The 18702-nt window shown below is 38.8% G+C and overlaps 1 protein-coding gene across 1 annotated transcript in view; it reads left to right on the top strand.

The window, feature by feature from the left end:
* LOC136856947 (collagen alpha-1(XVIII) chain) overlaps window positions 1-18702 on the top strand; it is a 622397-nt gene that overhangs the window by 490734 nt on the left and 112961 nt on the right. The window contains exons 4-7 of the mRNA XM_067135237.2: window positions 2124-2208; window positions 7586-7635; window positions 15025-15156; window positions 16260-16368. Of these exons, the coding sequence (XP_066991338.2) occupies window positions 2124-2208; window positions 7586-7635; window positions 15025-15156; window positions 16260-16368 (376 nt within the window). The remainder of the gene's footprint in view (window positions 1-2123; window positions 2209-7585; window positions 7636-15024; window positions 15157-16259; window positions 16369-18702) is intronic.

Raw genomic sequence — 18702 nt, 5'->3', positions numbered from 1 at the left:
TATGCATAACGTATTCCTCACATTATGAACCGTACATATTGCGTCAGTTTTCCCTGGTTACACATCGTCGTTGAGCCTGCAAAATCCGCTATGTGAAATACTTCAGCTCAGAACCTTGGCCGAGAAGGTTCTGTCATATAAGGTTCAAGATTGTGCTAGTGATACCAAAGAATTCTCCGTTGTATACGTGCTGCGGGTCAGTATCTTTCCCACAACAGTATCACATACCGATTTTCGCAGGCGTAACATCATACATTATGAGCAACTTCTTCTTCACAATTTTTATCCGTAAATCCGTAAGTTTTTCTTTTTTTTCTAGTGGCTTTACGTCGCTCCGACACAGATAGGTCTTATTTCGACGATGGGATAGGAAAGGCCTAGGAGATGGAAGGAAGCGGCCGCAGCCGTAATTAAGGTACAGCCCCAGCATTTTCCTGGTGTGAAAATGGGAAAACACAGAAAATCATCTTCAGGGCTGCCGGCAGTGGGATTTGAACCCAGTAACTCGCGGATGCAAGCTCACAGCCGCGCACCTCTAACCGCACGGCAAACTCGCCCGGTTCAGTTTTACTCTCGTTGTTCCTAACCATAAGCAAGAATTCCAATTCAAACGAATAACATTCTCATAAATAAAATGTTAGCATACTCAGCTAAAAATATCGCAGCAAATCCACCTCTTCTCTTTATCGATAATGTCTAGCTATAGTGTGCAGGTAGTCTGAGAAAAATCATTCTTAACTTCATATCATTTTCACACTAGTACTTCATGAAAATAGGAGGCTCCCCAGGTGGAGTGACAAAGATATGGGTCCGATTCACCGTCAGGAAGTGGAAAAAAATTATAAACGAACTTCTATTATATTGGACAGGAACATGGCTCTGTAGCTGACACCAGAAATGAATACCGGGTTACTTCCTCCGGACAAAGACTGTCGGGATGGAAGGTCTAACTATTCTGTCCTACTGTCCGGCTCCATGGCTAAATGATTAGCATGCTGGCCTTTGGTCCCGGGTTCGGTTCCCGACAGGGTCGGGGATTTTAACCTTAATTCGATAATTTCGCTGGCACGGGGGCTGGATATCTGTGTCGTCTTCATCTTCATTTCATCCTCATCACGACGCGCAGGTCGCCTACGGGAGTCAAATCGAAATACCTCCATCTGGCGAGCCGAACTTGTCCTCGGACACTCCCGGCACTTCTCTCCTACTTAGTGTTGAGGTTATGGAAAGCGCAATGCATTATATTCCACACCTCCAAACACTTCAGGCTTGTTCGAAAACTGATTTGCTACTTTTCGAAAATGATGCAGTTAACACACATTACGGTTGATGGTAAGTCTGAAAACGGAAAGTCTAAGGGAAAACAGGAGTTGCTATTCTTATTATAGGATGAGTAGAAGATGTTATGCTGTTATCATTTCAATTTTTACCGAGCTCGATAGCTGCAGTCGCTTAAGTGCGGCCGTATCCAGTATTCGGGAGATAGTAGGTTCGAACCCCACTGTCGGCAGCCCTGAAAATGGTTTTCCGTGGTTTCCCATTTTCACACCAGGCAAATGCTGGGGCTGTACCTTAATTACGGCCAAGGCCGCTTCCTTCCATCTCCTGGGCCTTTCCTATCCCATCGTCGAAATAAGACCTATCTGTGTCGGAGCGACGTAAAGCCACTAGCAAAAAAATCTGACGCAATATTTACGGATAAAAATGTGAGGAAGTTGCTCATAATGTATGATGTTACGCCTGCGAAAATCGGTATGTGATACTGTTGTGGGAAAGATACTGACCCTCAGCACATATACAACGGAGAATTCTTTGGTATCACTAGCACAATCTTGAACCTTCCTTCCCACTCCTAGCCCTTTCCTGTCCCATCGTCGCCATAAGACCTACTGTATCTGTGTCAGTGCGACGTAAAGCAACTAGCATTTCATTTTTGGATGCAATCCGTAGATTATATTAACGTTTTCCATGAATTCTCTGTAACAAGTGTTTTGTGGTTAATCCAATGTCCGTATTATCCGCTACTTGCATACAGAATAATATTTCTAATTGCGAATACTAGGTTATTTTATCTTAGTCTCTTACAGATTTTCGCTGATTATGTTGTATTTCTTTGATTGCAGGTGGACGAGGATACAGGTTCCAGTGGAGATGGCAGCAGTAGTGGCCCACCCCCTATGCCCCCACCTATTCCACCAGGGATGGAAGGTAAATCCAATGTTTTTAATTACCTGTTACCATGCGAAAGTTGAGTTTATTGTAACATTTACTCTCTCTGCTCAACAGTAAAACTACCCCATCATATTTAGGGTTCCCATGTTCAAATAAGCCTTGTAACTTACGAGACATGAAGCGGTGACCACAGAATCACATTGCTTCTTCTTAGTTGTGTTAGGCTTTCTCCTTTCACAAACTGTCATCCTCGAATTTTCTACCCTGACCGCTTTAGGTTTGCGAGGCCTGGGAAATATTTCATTACCTTTTCTCTTCGTCTTCTTTTTCTACAGCATTTCCCACATCATTGGGGTCGCGGGTGCGAACTGTCTAGCACATATGGATTTGCCCCTGTGTTATGGCCGGATGCCCTTCACGACGCCACCCCTATGTGGAGGAATGTAATCACTATTGCGTGTATTTGTAGTGGTTGGTGGTGTAGTGTGTTGTCTGAATATGAAGAGGAAAGTGTTGGGAAAACACAAATACCCAGTCTCCGAGCCAGAAAAATTAATCACATGCGATTGAAATCCCCGACCCGGCCGGGAATTAAACCCGGGACCCTCTGAACCGAGGGCATCAACGCTGACCATTCAGCCAATGAGTCGGACTTCATTACCCTTTTCTCTCTCTAGATGATACTACTAAATTCTTGACTAGTTGAGACTCTTCTCTCCCTCCTTCGGTTTATTTTAACCTGGACATGAAAAAGTTAACAAAAACTTATATTTCTGTTTTCACTTTCTTCAGTACAAGAAAATTTTCTATCCCTCTCCGTGGCTAAACAGTTGGCATGCTGGCCTTCAGTACAAGGGTTCTGGGTTCGATTTCTGGCTAGATCCGGGATCGTAACTTTCATTGGTTAATTTCTCTGGCTCGGGGTTTGGTGTATGTGCCGTCTTAGCATTGGACTTCATCTTAGGTAGACCTCAAACCTCAGACGCTCAGGTGGCCTACAGGTCGTCAACTCGAAAGACTTGCACTAGACCACACTCCGCAAAAAATCTAAATCTAAAAATATATAAAATGTGTGTTTTACCTCAACAAAATATACTTTTGTACTTTAAATGGCTATTTAATTATATTGATACCATTTTTACTCCCCCTCAGATGACAGCTAGCATTACATTTCAAACTCGCTACACTTCTTTATCCGCCTAAAACAGAGATGGGCAAGTGAGTACAAACGCACGCGGAGCGCGTAGGGCAAGCAGTCGGTGCACTACCTTCAGTTCGTCTCAGTTGCAGTGCAGCTAGTACAAGTAATAAACGGCGCTCCAGGTCTTAATTCAATCCTTTATGGGGAGTAAAATATTTGTTTTTGGAGCACAGTGTTTTATTTGTGGAAAACATTGTTGTTGCTGTCAGGAAACATCATTTAGAGCGGCATTATAAGATGATGATGATGATGATGATGATGATGATGGTTTTTATAAGGGATCTAACATCAAGGTCATCGTCCTAGAATTATAAGACATACCACAATAAGTCAGCAGGGGGATACCATAGGAAGCGAACGTGAAGCATTAGTGAATGAATTTCGTAACAGTACAGCTGCAATAGATGTGTGTATAGCTTGCAGCTAAAAACTCGTTCCAAATTGGGAGAGACTAATCATTATTAGGAACTAAGTGTGTAAAAATGTTCATTTTCAGGAAAGGAGTTAGTTTGATCATTACCTATTTGTAAATGTCGTTAATATTTAGTTTATAGCAAATATACCTAAATTCTTTTTTTTTTTTTTTGCTAGGGGCTTTACGTCGCACCGACACAGATAGGTCTTATGGCGACGATGGGATAGGAAAGGCCTAGGAGTTGGAAGGAAGCGGCCGTGGCCTTAATTAAGGTACAGCCCCAGCATTTGCCTGGTGTGAAAATGGGAAACCACGGAAAACCATCTTCAGGGCTGCCGATAGTGGGATTCGAACCTACTATCTCCCGGATGCAAGCTCACAGCCGCGCGCCTCTACGCGCACCTCTACGCGCACGGCCAACTCGCCCGGTACCTAAATTCTTAGAAGAGTCTACAATACCATAGTTTAAAAAGAAACATCCTGCGATATTTATTTGATGGTTAAAAGAGGAAGTAAGGATGTATGAAAAGCAAATATTAATTTTTCAAAGAAGTATTTCATTGTGTCACGTATTTATTTATTTATTTATTTATTTATTTTTGGTAGTTGTTTTACGTCGCACCGACACACACAGGTCTTACGGCGACGATGGGACAGGAAAGAGTTAGGAGTGGGAAGGAAGCGGCCGTGGCCTTATTTAAGGTACAGCCCCAGCATTTGCCTGGTATGAAAATGGGAAACCACGGAAAACCATTTTCAGGGCTGCCGACAGTGGGGTTCGAACCTACTATCTCCCGAATACTGGATACTGGCCGCACTTAAGCGACTGCAGCTATCGAGCTCGGTCGTATTTATTTTACTAATTTCTTATAGTACATTCATTTTCCAAGTAAAGATGCTTAAATTGTTCAAAAAATCTAAAAATTTAATTTTTTTTGTCGAAGCAACTTCCGATTTATTTATTTATTTATTTATTTATTTATTTATTTTGTGATAGTACTGTATTTAGACTTTTGTAATAGTCTGTAATACCTCTGCTGTCAACCGGTTCTAATGCAAGCACTGTGCATACAATTCCAGTCTCGCACCATGCAGGCACTGCGTACAGAACTGCTCCTATGTCAGGTCTAATAGAAAAAGAAAAAAAGGTATATTTTCCTAAAAATATTATGTACTAGCTTATGTACCCGTGCTTCGCTACGGAATTATCAGAAAGATTGTCTTTGTGGTTCTCCCAACTGAAGTAAACATAATTCATTACAATGACTTTAGTAGGAATGTCGCGATTTAAAGTGATGCTATCATATTAAATACTCGATCAAATGAAAAACCGCACATTTTCTCACTTTTAACGAACAGTCCAAAGTTCCAGAGCTGGAATGACCAGGCCGCAGACAGCCGTGAACGCTCCTCTGACATTTTTCAATTAAGCGTGCACACTGCTCATTCAAATCAGTGCCTCAAAGTAGAGAATAGCTGGAATGCTGTTATTAGCCAGTGTGTTACGTACCAGTAGTATCAGAAAATTTATGAAACAGAGGAATGGTACGCTAAAGAAGAGAGAGATCAAACTCTTCAGATAATTCCCGCCATTATTCAGGCAGGCTGTTATATTCGGTACCCAGCAGTAATCCTATCTATTGGAGATGATTGGCAGCAGAAGACACAAAGAACCGACAATGCACATCACAACAAACAATGCTCAATGTAATGTTTTTGTTGATCAATTTTATGAACGTTCTGTATTGTAGGCCTTCACATATATAACAGTTTTCTTCCGACTATGAGATAGACTTTCGTAATGAGCTCTTGTCTTATTCAAGCGATCATTCCTTTACGATTTTTCTCATCTTTATAATCATCTTCACAATTTCCCTTGCCGATATGGACCGTTGACCAGCGTTTATACACCTTAAGACAATCATGACAAAATCCATCGCCAGTTAATTCGATTGAACAATATTTCCTTGTTAGCAATGCTTGGTGTTGACATGGACAAAGCAACTAAAGTCTAACTTCATGAATTATCTTATTATAGTCGTCCCCTTGTGGATGGGGGCGGTAGAAAAACACCCACGATATCCCTTACCTGTCGTAAGAGGGCAACTAAATATGGCCCCAGAGGTTCTGAACTTCGGAGGGTGGGTTAGCGAACACGGGGCCCTTAGCTGAGTCCTAGCATTGCTTCCACTTACTTGTGCCAGGTTCTTCACTTTCATCTATCCTATACGACCTCACTGGGCCAAGACTTGCCTTTTCTGAGCCCGACAGAATTACGTATGGAGGCCTAGAGAGTCCTTCACATTTACGCACTTCGTGGCCCTTGTCTTTCTTAGGCCGATAACTTCGTTCTTCGAAGTGTCGGACCCATTCCATTTTTTTCTCTCTGATTAGTGTTATATAGAGAATGGATGCCTAGTTGTACTTCCTCTTAAAACAATAATCACCATCACCACCAGTCTTATAGTCAGTACGGTAAAACTGAATAAGGCAAATGATTGGAAATTGTATTCTCTACAACGTTTGTTATGTACTACTTTTCGAGAGGACTAATAATATAGGTAATTAAAAATTAAATTTTAGGTGCCATCCCCTAAACTACCATTTCAACTAAGGTGAATAAAAGTACTTAATAGCGTAGACTGCAGTTCCTTATTACCCAACTTTAAATGCTAATTTTCATTAAATTCTGTCTACATATTTTCTCGTGCCTCGGCATTGACATGGACTTAGCAACAAAAATCCAAATTCATGAATATCTGTTATCATAGCCAGTAAGGTAAAAATCTATAAGATATAAATGATCGGAAATTTAAAACTTTATAACTTTAGTTATGTAGTATTTATCGATAGGACCACTAATAATTACATAAACATTTGAGAATTAAATTTCAGGCCTTCCCCTAAACTAACCATTACACTCAACGTAAATAAAATTATTTATGGCCTAGATTGTAGTGACTTATTCCCCGACTTTAAATACCGATTTTCATGCAATTCTCTTCAGCCGTTCCTTCGCGTACATACATGCATGCATGCAGACAGACAGACAGATAGAGAGAAATTACGGAAAATTAAAAGTTGCATTTCCATGTTACTGTGGACGTGACCGACACGGAAATACCATTCTTTTTCAATTCTGAGCAATGTACAGACAAAACTGTCATTTTATGTATATAGATTACATGGCACTAACCATTTTCCAATTTTTTAGTAAATATATTTTGAGGTCCCATTTTAATAGGGTAAAATATTTTTTATACACCTGAAAGATATTTGCTGTAGGTACTAGTATCATTAACTTTCACAAGAATAATTATGACTCATAAAGTAAAATCTTCCATAAAAATCGTGCCTAAAGTTCTGGCAGACATTTGATTCTTTAAGTGTACATGCCTGTTGATAAACTAAGGGTGATAGTTGTGGTCATTATGCACGTAGTTAATATCACAGTGTGAGTAAAATTTGGCAGCCTTGAAACACACATTAACTGACCTACGAAACGGACCTTAAAACATGTAGATTACTAGTCCATGTGTCCTTAAGACAACAGTCATCATCATTACGTGGTTTTCCATTTTCACACCAGGCAAATGCTGGGGTTGTACCTTAATTAAGGCCACAGTCGCTTCCTTCCCACTGCTAGTCATTTCCTATCCCATCGTCGCCGTAAGACCTATCTGTGTCGGTGCGACGTAAAGCAAATTGTTCATAAAAGTCATCATTACTACCACCACTAGCACAAACAGATAATTTTAACTGAACTTGTGAACTAATATTTTCGATCCCTTTTGCAGATTTGTTTCCACGCGGTCCTAAGGGCGAGAAAGGCGAGCGAGGACCAAAGGTAAGTCTTTAAATGTTTTACCTCTTCCTCACCAATCAACATTTAAAAGATTACTTTCCATCGTTATATTTTACTTGTCTGATAACATGGACTCTCTTCTTCTGTCTCTCATTATGCTTGACCTCCTAAAGGGAATGCCAGGACAAATAATACGTGGTGCGGATGGTCCTCCTGGACCACCAGGCCCTCAAGGACCTCCAGGACCTCCGGGAACACCTTATCCCGACTTCGAAGATTTTATCTCAACTTTCGGAGATGACGTGGTACGACCATTTCATCCACTCGTTTGGATATTCAAAAGCAAATTACATTTATAGTACCAGAATCAATTTTATGAATACAGAATACAAAATAATATTTATGGTGTTTCAGAATTTCTCGAGTACGTTTTGATGATGAAATATTCCGTTAGTGGCACTAGAGTTACAAGATGACTTTTGTTTCTTATTATTCTCTCTCTCTCTCTCTTTCCCTCTCGTCTAGAAATGACTGTTGCTTGTAAGAAATACAATTCGGGGGTGTTTAGGTGATAAATTCAGATACACTGATGGTTAAAATATTCGAAAATTTCTCAAATATAACTCAAACGATATTGAAGAAAACGTGAAATATTCTTCATGCCATACTGATATGGGTTTACCATAATCGAAAACTAACGTACCAATTAATTCTTACAACGACTTTGTTAAACCTCAAAGACCTCAATCATCAATCTTCCTGTTCTTTACTAATATTATATATAATAAAATATAAAGGTCCAGTAATGCTGCCTTGCGGAACACCCTCTTCATCATTACAGGATCAGATAAAGCTTACACGAATTCTCTGAGATCTGTTTTCCAGACATGTAGTCACCAATTAGTCACTTTTTTTTTGTCTAGTTCAACAGTCATATAACTCGGATTGCTTTTCTGTTTCGTGGTTTCATACTATGCTACTAGATGACAGCATCAGTTTCTTTTCTTCACCGAGAGTCCACATGAAGCGTTTCTCCCGCTTCGTGTTTCATACTATGTTACTAGATGACAGCATCTGTTTCTTTTCTTCACCGAGAGTCTACATGAAGCGTTTCTCCCGCTTCGTGTTCAAGTACCGTATACTGGTATTAACTTCGGAATATATTTAGGAAGTAAAGTTAGTTCAAGGAACTGGAAATTAAAATGAAGTAGAATCCGTATTAACTGGTGACACCGTATCATTACTGATACTTCGCGTTTTAAGTAATGAGCTTCGACTGATGTTATTCTCTAAATAACAAATAACCACTCATATGCTGAAGTGCGATTGAGCAAAGGCCGAATAGTAGTCCCTGACAGAAAATAATGGATACAAATTACATCCACGGTTTCTCATGGGATAGTTTGTTTTCCATTAATTCCCATTTAATATCCAGGTAAACGCCTGCTAGGCCCTTTTTCTAAGATCATTACAGCACTTCTCCAATCCCCTATCTATATGAGTGAAAGAGCAAAAGGAGAAGCAACCTACACTGCCGCTCATTTAACTCAAAGAACTGATTAGTGAATATATTCAAAAAACCAAAAATAATGTCTTAGCCATTTACATTGTCTGGATAAGTGTTTGAATCCCAGCCTGCAGAGTCCAAGATCGCGGGTTGAAACCCGGCAAATGGAGTCGTATTTCTGAAGGGCGGAAATAAGTACATTTGACAATTCATTGTCGTACGATGTCAGCGATCTCTGGTGATGCATTTGGTGTTCATCCGACAAATTTGATTAAATATCAGCCATAGATCACCTAACAATGATCTGATTTCTCTGTCATCTGGTAGAGTAGGACGGAAGATCGAAATATAGACGCAGGTAGCCCAGATGGCGTCAGATCAAAATGCCTGACCACGGTAGCTGAAGCTATATTATTATTATTATTATTATTATTATTATTATTATTATTATTATTATTATTATTATTATTATTATTATTATTATTATTAAGGTTCGCAACTTTAGAGTAAAATACTGCCACGTGCAGTAGTCTTACATGTTAAGTTCTTAATGACACATAGTCTACATTATATTATTCCTTATCAAGCTTTTTTACGTCCCCGCTTCAAGGAAGCTCGAGAAATTTTGAGATACTCTGCATGTTTTAATTATTAACGTTATATCAACGTCTACTTCTGACAAAATGTTCAATAATATAACTACCTTGTAATGACTGAGATTTTTACCGCGTCAGACAGTTTTCGTTGAATAAATTATAACATTTTGTCTTTGAATTATTTCGTGGACATATTATTCTAACTATATTTAAGCCCTTAATGTAATTATGTAGGTACATTATTCTAGGGTAAGGCATATTTTCTGTGACCTTTGCATCAATGTTCATAATCGCTTACCATTCTTTCTATTTCTGTCCGCATTCTGTCCCTGCAGAAAGGATTTAGACCTCACCTGGTAAGTATGACAAACATTCTTCTTATATTCTGGTACAGAGTGTAAGAATACGTCACATAGATATCTGCAGTGATACGAGTCCTACTATCTTGATAACTGTCCAAGGGTCTTAATTTTCTTGAAGTTTCTATGGAAATATAAATTAAAGAGCGAGCATACAGTAAGCAGAATTCCATTAACAGTGGAGAGGAACTGAAGACATCCGACTTGTGAGATCATGCCTCTATGAAAACTGTAAGATACAGGGATAGCGCCTTATCTTTTGTGCCTTTTAATGACATCATCGATAGCTCAATGCCTAAATGCGCCCATTTGTTGTAGATACGTGTAAAGGATGTGTAAATATGTTATGTGTTTATAATAGGTTAATTAATTAGCTGAATGTGTATTTATTTATTTATTTATTTATTTATTTATTTATTTATTTATTTATTTATTTATTTATTTATTTATTTAAAACAATTTGTTCACCAACAAAGTGTTATTGCTAGATCTCGGAAGTTAGACAAAATGTATTTTTTATTTGGAGGATATAGACTATCGGAGTGTTAAATAGAAATAAATAAGTTTCCGTATATTTGGGAACGGTAGGACTAGTAATTATTTTGCCTTTCTTGCCTATTTTAGCCTCCATTGCGTGTTTGAAAGTCAAATGCCTCTTTTGTGTTTTCATGGGTATTTTCTGCTATTATGTACATGTTAATGGAAACAAATTACAATTACAATTTACCGCATTAACAATAAAGAGAACAATTTTATTACATAAAAATAATGTTTGAACGAACAATATTTTTGTATTACACAATACTCCACTGAAAATTTCATTCCACAGCCCAACTGATCACGAGGGTTTCTGTATGCTGTACCGGCTCCGTAAGATCAAGTATTAAAATATGATGCAGATGTGTATTAAGTATATTAAACCTTTCTTTATTACATTAGTGTCCATTTTTGTCATTTTAAAAAGCCTATTTCCAGTATTTTACTTCATATTTTCTAAATTTTAGTGCTTATTTGCCTGCCTACTTTAGCCAAAATACATGCCTGAAATTCCGGGCACTAATTTGTTATACTGCAACAAAATTCTGCATTTTATTTTTACACTGGCTGTGTTGTCCGGCCGTGCTCGGATACTGTTTTTGAATGTTTACTTCTAGGATTTGTATTACCTGTTTGAAGAGAATTTTTGTAGATTTCTTTATTGCGACTTTGATTTATAGTTTACGAACTCGTTTGTAGAATTAGGAATATGGTTATATGTATAATTTTAAGATGTAATTTGATATGATATAGTTTTTCATCAAAATATTTTGTGTAGCGCCCCAGATTGTCTGGTAAGTCGCTGATCCCCTCAAACGAATAATAAAAATAGTAAGTTATAACTGTATATATTTACCCGTCGCGCTATAGATATGATGTACACGATTCCAGATGTCCTTGGGACTGTCACCAATCAGCCTAGGGACACCGAAAAATTTGGAATCAACAGTCATCTCGGTAATTTTGGACATTTTCTTTTTCATCCCTTCTGATCCCCCGTGCCTATGGAGTATGACTTGGACTTAAATGACATCCGGAGTGTCATTATACATCTCAGAGACCCCAAAAACTGTGAATTCTACTGTAATATTGGTCGTTTTATATTATTATTATTATTATTGTTATTATTATTGTTGTTGTTGTTGTTGTTGTTGTATTTCACCCCTTTACGCCCCCGCCCCCTAGGGCTGCTAGTGGTGCCCTAGCCCCACAGTATTTCTTTTTCATTTCATAAGTCATACTTGCACCAAGTTTGGTTGAGAGCTACGCTGGAACATACACACATAAATCCTTAATCTCGGCCATTTTGGGTATACTTTTTCACCTCTTCTCAAAAACGGTGCTAACGGAGGCTAAACATGATATTAAATGGCATTCAGAGTGTCACAGCTTACCTCAGCAACCCAGAAAACTACGGATTCGACACAAATATTGATTGTTTTCGATTATTTTTACAGGTCACCGCTTCCTCAACCCCGCCGCAAAGGATGCTAGTGGTGTCTTCCCAACCACAGATTTTTCTTTTTAGATAGTCATATGTGTACCACGTTCGGTTAAGAGGTATACTGACACATTCACACATACATCCATAATCTCGGTCATTTTGTACATCCTTTTTCACCCATTCTCAATCTCCATTCTGACTGGGGCTGAACTATGAATTAAACGTCATTCAGAGTGTCACAGCGTTAGCGTCGCCAGCTGCGCTGCATTTAAATACCAAACGAATAAAACTTACGACACGTCAAAGCTACAGGAACGAATAGTGATTTAAAAATTTCAATTAGCTCTAAAACAAAAGAGAACACTGCAAATTAATTATTTAAAAAATAAAATAAAATAAGGGATGTATCAGTAAAAGAAAAAACGGGCTGACCAAGGTTGAAATCAAACTCGAAACTGTCAGTTCTCTACGTTAATGCGCTAGCGACTACACCACGGAGACAAGTAGAAAATATAGGCCTATACAGGAATAAGACTACAAACGTTTGAGGGTAGATTTTAAACGTTAACTTTTGAACAAAGTAAGGCCAACTGGTAAAATCGCTCGAACAAGGCTAAAATATTTTAAATGAAGGACAAATCTTCATAACTTGAACGCTATTCTAGAAAACCACATGACGACCTCCCCTTGTCAGTTGACTTCTTTCCCGAAAGGTAATGATATCCTTTCAGACGAAAATACGCTTTGCCATGGGGCAAAACGGCTGTGTAAGAGACGGAGTTCTCATGTTTATCTTATTAATTGGCCTTCCAACACACCCGCCATCAACCTTATGTGTAACCTCGGGAGTCATTTCGAGTCATCGAAATTTCAAGGTATAGAGGATAACGTTTTTGAGCATTTACAGCACATAATTGAGTAATATGTATCTACGGGCCTTATACTGAATACATTATTTTTAACAGTATTTAAAAATATACATACAAGCTCTATTTTACGACATCACTTTAATTATAACCCTTATTATATTAACTTTTTAGAATACAGGATACAGTAGTGAAGGAAGAAACATATCTCCGTTAACATCTTTGGAAGAAATCCGTTAGTCTCTTCTGTTTGTTATTGTTAACCTTTTCTCCCTTCACGTTAAAACTTCTAGTCAATATATCACGCAGCTGAGATTCGTAAATGGAGCCTGTCATCCGCGACTTCGGGGGTTGCTTTTGTACGTGACCGGTAATGAATTCACAACTGAGAAAGAACGAGACTTCGCCGATTTTCCGATCACTACAAGTTTTAGTGTTTCGGTTCCCGTCATATTAGCTCTCAGCATCACTGTAACCCTTTCTGTGTTGGTGCGACGTAAATCCACTAGCCAAAAAAAAAAAAAAAAGTAACCCTTTCTTTACTTGTTAACTGTTACTCATAAACCACAAATGCCGTATTGCACAATTAATATTGCACAAAATTCCAGTTACAGAATATTTTTTGCTTCAAGAGAGGAAATGTTTGCTTCGAGAAATCGAGAAATTCGTGCAACCGAGTAATAGAGGTTCGAGATATCGAAGTTCGGCTGTATATTTCTTGATACAGCACGCTAGGATGAGTTGCTCAGACAGTAGAGAGGTGTCATTCTGAGTTCAAGTCAGTGGGATCGATTCCGGCTTAGTCCAATATTATTTGAAGGTGCTCACATACTCCTACCTCCTGTCAGTAGATATACTGGCATGAAAAAAAGGACTCCTGCGGGGAAATGCCGGGACTCGGCGTCTATGAAAACTGTAAAGGTAGTTGATGGGACGTACAATCAATAACATTATATTTATCATCCCAGTACGTACACTAAGGCGACTTAATAAACAGTTTCGTTGGCCATACCACTTGATATCTGATGGAATTAACTCCACGTTGCATAGTTGCTTCACGGTGGTAAATAAAGAAAGACTATAAGAAACTGATGGATGATAATTCAGTTACATTTTGATATGTTTGAAATGTAATTATGTGAACGATTGGTATAAAAGTTAGTTGTTCGAAGATGAGGCCCGCAAGATACCATTGTACCAGTACTCAATCTCAAGAGCACCCCACATGCCATTTGACTTATCCAAACACTAATTTAAATAACATCACTTGTTTATGATACTGTATAGGCTTTTAGGCTTATGCCGTGTCAAGGAAATATGGTGAAATTCTTAACGTTTCGCAGAGAACTATGCTCTGCGTTGTCAGAAGAAAATCTCGACTGTCCACGAGAAAGGCTCCTTAAACAATGACTTTTTCAAATTTAGACGTTATAATAGAGTGGAAATGGTACGTTCATTCGTCACTACTGTAGATGGCTCTCCGGACGTGGCGCAGCGCTAGCATTCGAAGTGGAAGCTGACCGAACCATCAGAATCAGTCTAAGAGGTAAAGTACAACTGGGAGTCTCTCTTGAGCTTCTCGTCCATGAAAGTGAACTACTTTTTATAAACTGAAATCGTTTAATTCAAATCAACCTATTGACACAGAGAAGACATTAGGAAGCATATACAGTAATTGATTCCCATCAGAGATTACGAATTTTTTATTCTCGGCGGTGATATCGAAAATATTAGGGATGTTTCTCGTTGACTTTCACATTCACTCCATTCAAATAATCGAATATTAACACACTTCTAACAAATGCATTCATTAACCCAGACACCATTGCATTGATGACGTAAATACACAAGATTAAAAATAAAGATACCCCTGGTTAAAAGAAGCAACGAGTATAAAATTAGTAGAATGTAATAAGCGACATAGAAACTCGAGGCTATAATCGCGATACAACAGCTACGTGAAAGTACAAACTTGCTTTGCATTTTGCTTGTAACAGAAACAAAACATAGTTGATGATATGGATAAAATCAACCACTGCAAAGCCGAATAATTGGATTTTTGTGATTAATTTTTTCAGATGTTACGTGGGATAATTTCATAAGATTCTTGAATTTTTTGCAGCCCGACGGAATGCTGATAGGACCTCCTGGCCCGCCTGGAGTCTGCTCCTGCAACATCACTAGCATCCCAGGCATCCCAGGACCTCCAGGAAAAGATGGCGCGAACGGCCCAGCGGGAGCACCCGGTACTTCGGTGAGTATGAGGATGTTTAATCACTTTCTTGAATAATAATAATAATAATAATAATAATAATAATAATAATAATAATAACAACTTAATAATAGTAATAATTTCGTCTGGCAATGCTAGTGGTGCATTTCTTCAAAATAACGATGGGTGACATCTGCCTTGTATCGGAAAATGCCTGTTATTGTGGTGGAGAGCACTGTTCTGTGTGGTGTATGAGTTACTGGGATGTTGGGGAAATCACAAACATACGGTCCCCGGACGAAGGGAATTAACAATTTAAAATTCCAGACCCGGCCAGGAATATTCTTTATTTCTCTCTAATGGCTACTGTTCTATTAAAATTGAAACAAAAACATAGTGCTACAGGGTTTAATTCGATGCCACAGACCATTGATAGCACCATCAACACGACCGATGTTAGTACCATCTGTATTATACAGCATTATAGGGACTGTTGACATGTTGGATGTACTTCACTTTCGTCCTACAAATTAGGATTCCCTATATCACACCGGTATTTGCTCATTTATTTGAATCCGACTTGTTAACAGTGAATAGCTATTTTATGCTGCGTTTTGGATAATATCTTTCATTGACTAATTATGTATTATTTTTCCGTACGATGACAAAATCTTTGCAAAACGGGTTGTTCAAAATTTTAATGGGACGACTGGTTAATTTTTGTCTAGAAATATTTTGACAAATTTTCAAGTTTCGTACATGATAATACAAGTAAGTCATGTTCTAGTAGTGTAGATTCCTTGTAAAATAGTAAATTTCTTTCTTTCTTTAGATAACAAATCTTTCACCTTTCCGATTGGTGAATGAAACCATTCAATCATGAGGGCAGATAGGCTACTTTCATGCAATAATGAATTAGACTGCAGTCATTTGGAACGATATTCGAGCGTCCTGTAGCAAAAACTACTATTCGGAGATGATACGCAGAATTTATTTTAAAAGGCTGTACCCTGTAGCTTTCTAACAACTAAAGGAATGTCCACGTTATTTCGACAATAACAGTTAAACAAACTTAGAAATGTATTTTAGGTAATATGCATTCCTCTCTAGAAGTGTATGTTCATAACCCAATTGAACTTTTTCAGGGGCTTCCTGGACCGCGAGGAGAAAGAGGTGCAATAGGTCCCAAGGGAGACAAAGGCGATCGTGGAGATCCGGGACCAGAAGGTCCAGAGGGACTACGTGGAAGTAAAGGTAAGTTTCAGAAACTACTGTAGAATCGCATTTTCACACTTGGAGGCTGTGAAGAACGAGCATATAACACTGTCTGAACTCTTACGTATTTCCGATTCTACCTTATTTACTTGATGCAGAGAAATTTATTTAATCTTCCCTAAGACATAATTCATTTTCATTATTTCCTAAAATATTCTTTAAAACCAAAACATTACGAACAAAATAAGAAGGGAAAGTCGACATAATACAGTAAATACCTATAGTGTAAATAAATCAACAACTGCCATATTTAAGTGTAATTACAAGAAAACAAATAGAAATGCATTGCGGTCATACGACGAACACAAAGTAAAAACCATTTTAAAAGTTTAATTTACTGTATTGACAGTAGTCAATGTCTTTTTGTGTGATAAGTAACCAGCCAGTCAACTCTAACTACGTAAGACGGAATTTCTCTTACAGCAGGTGTGAGGTTTGGATGGAATGGCTGGGCTGAGTGGCTAAGGCGGTTGAAATGCTGGCCTTTTAAGCTCAAGTTGGCGGGCTCGATCTCGGCTCAGTCCGGTGCTATTTGAAGGTGCTCAAATACGACAGCCTCGTGTCGGTAAACTCACTGGCACGTAAAAGAACTCTTGTGGAAAACATTCTGATACTTCGGCATCTCAAAAAAAGCCGTAAAAGTAGCTAGTGAACGTGAAACCAATAATAACGTTATTATTATTATCATCATCAATTTATGGGGGATTTGAACGTGAAATGAAATTTACAACTCTTAGGCACCTCTGTCTGGTCTTCGGATTTTTCCCACTTGTACAACAGTGTGCCATATCCACCATAATTAGCTCTGAACTTGCCGGGCTGAGTAGTTCATACGGTTTTGGTTCAATCCCAGCTCAATCCGATAGTATTTGAAGGTGCTCATATACGTCATCCTCGTATCGGTGGATTTATTGGCACGTAGAACAACTCCTACCGGACTAATTCCGGCACCTCAGCGTCTCTGAAAAACCGTAAAAATCGGGATTACATCGCCTCTAAGAAAACCTCAACTGCGATAGAGAGCTATTAATCCATTCTTGCTTCAAGGCCAGATCGTTATGGAAGTTAATGTCAGTCAGGAGGTAATCTACAACAGAGCCTGTTCACTTCACTGGCTGCAATATCCTCTTGGATAAGAATATTAGAGATGGCGTGGAATGACATTAGTAGATGAATAAGTTTGAGTGGTCTTTCTAAAAGTAGGAAATATGAAGATAAAGTTGGAATTCAAGAAGAAAAATTGGGGCAAGTATTCGTTTATACGAAGAGGAGTTAGGGATTGGAATAACTTACCCAAGTGAGGAGTTCGATAAATTTCCAAATTCTTTGAAATTACTTAGGGAAAATACTAGGTAAACACCAGAGGAGTGCGACAGGCTTCAGCAGCCGGCAAATTTCCGCTCCTCGCCGCTAGATGGGGGCTTCATTCATTCCATTCCTGACCCGATCGAATGACTGGAAACTGTAGATTTTCATTTTCATACCAGGTAAACAACAGATGGCAAATCTGCCACTTGGGCTACCGCCCTAAATGCAGATTGATTGATTGATTGATTGATTGATTGATTGATTGATTGATTGATTGATTGATTGATTGATTGATTGATTGATTGATTGGCATTATGTTCTTACACTCTATGACTGCACGTTCCCTACGTGAATTCCTGGATTAATTTGATTACTGCGAGCGCAAGTCAGGAAAATGGCCCTCTTAAGGAAAATACATGTATAAATCCTATTCTGGACGAATTCTGAATATGGTGAAAAATACTGTATAGTTCCGTGGCTAGGCTGAGTAACTGAGACGGTACAGCGATGGACTTTTGAGCTCAACTTTGGCGGTCTGATCCTGACTCAGCCAGGTGTAATTTGAAGGTGCTCAAATACGCCAGTCTCGTATAGATTTCTGTCTGTCTGGTCATCAGCCCTCAGGCTGGTTGGATCCTCAAACAGCACCATCAAAGGTTATAGGGAAACAGCTTAAGCCGACGGCGACGCTATAATGAGATGTACGAGGCGTGATGAGAAGCGAGATAGTTTCTCATTGCTTTCCTCACTAGGCCAGAGATTACGAGGGGCGTACTATATTGTTTTACATTTAATTTTTTGTACGTCCAGGTATGGTTCACTTTTGAAAGTAGTGACGTGTAACTAGTGTCGTGTTCTACCGTTTGGTAACAGTACACGCACAGATGCCAATGAATGCACTCGTCATAGCCATTTCATAACAACACTGTCAGCGTAGGAACAGACAACATGGAAAGCAACAGTCAGGGACAGCGCTATACGACTTGGTTCCCATGGAAAGAAGGC

Source organism: Anabrus simplex, chromosome 1 (assembly GCF_040414725.1).
Source record: "Anabrus simplex isolate iqAnaSimp1 chromosome 1, ASM4041472v1, whole genome shotgun sequence".
Lineage (NCBI taxonomy): Eukaryota > Metazoa > Arthropoda > Insecta > Orthoptera > Tettigoniidae > Anabrus > Anabrus simplex.
This window is presented reverse-complemented; position numbering and strand designations above follow the sequence as displayed.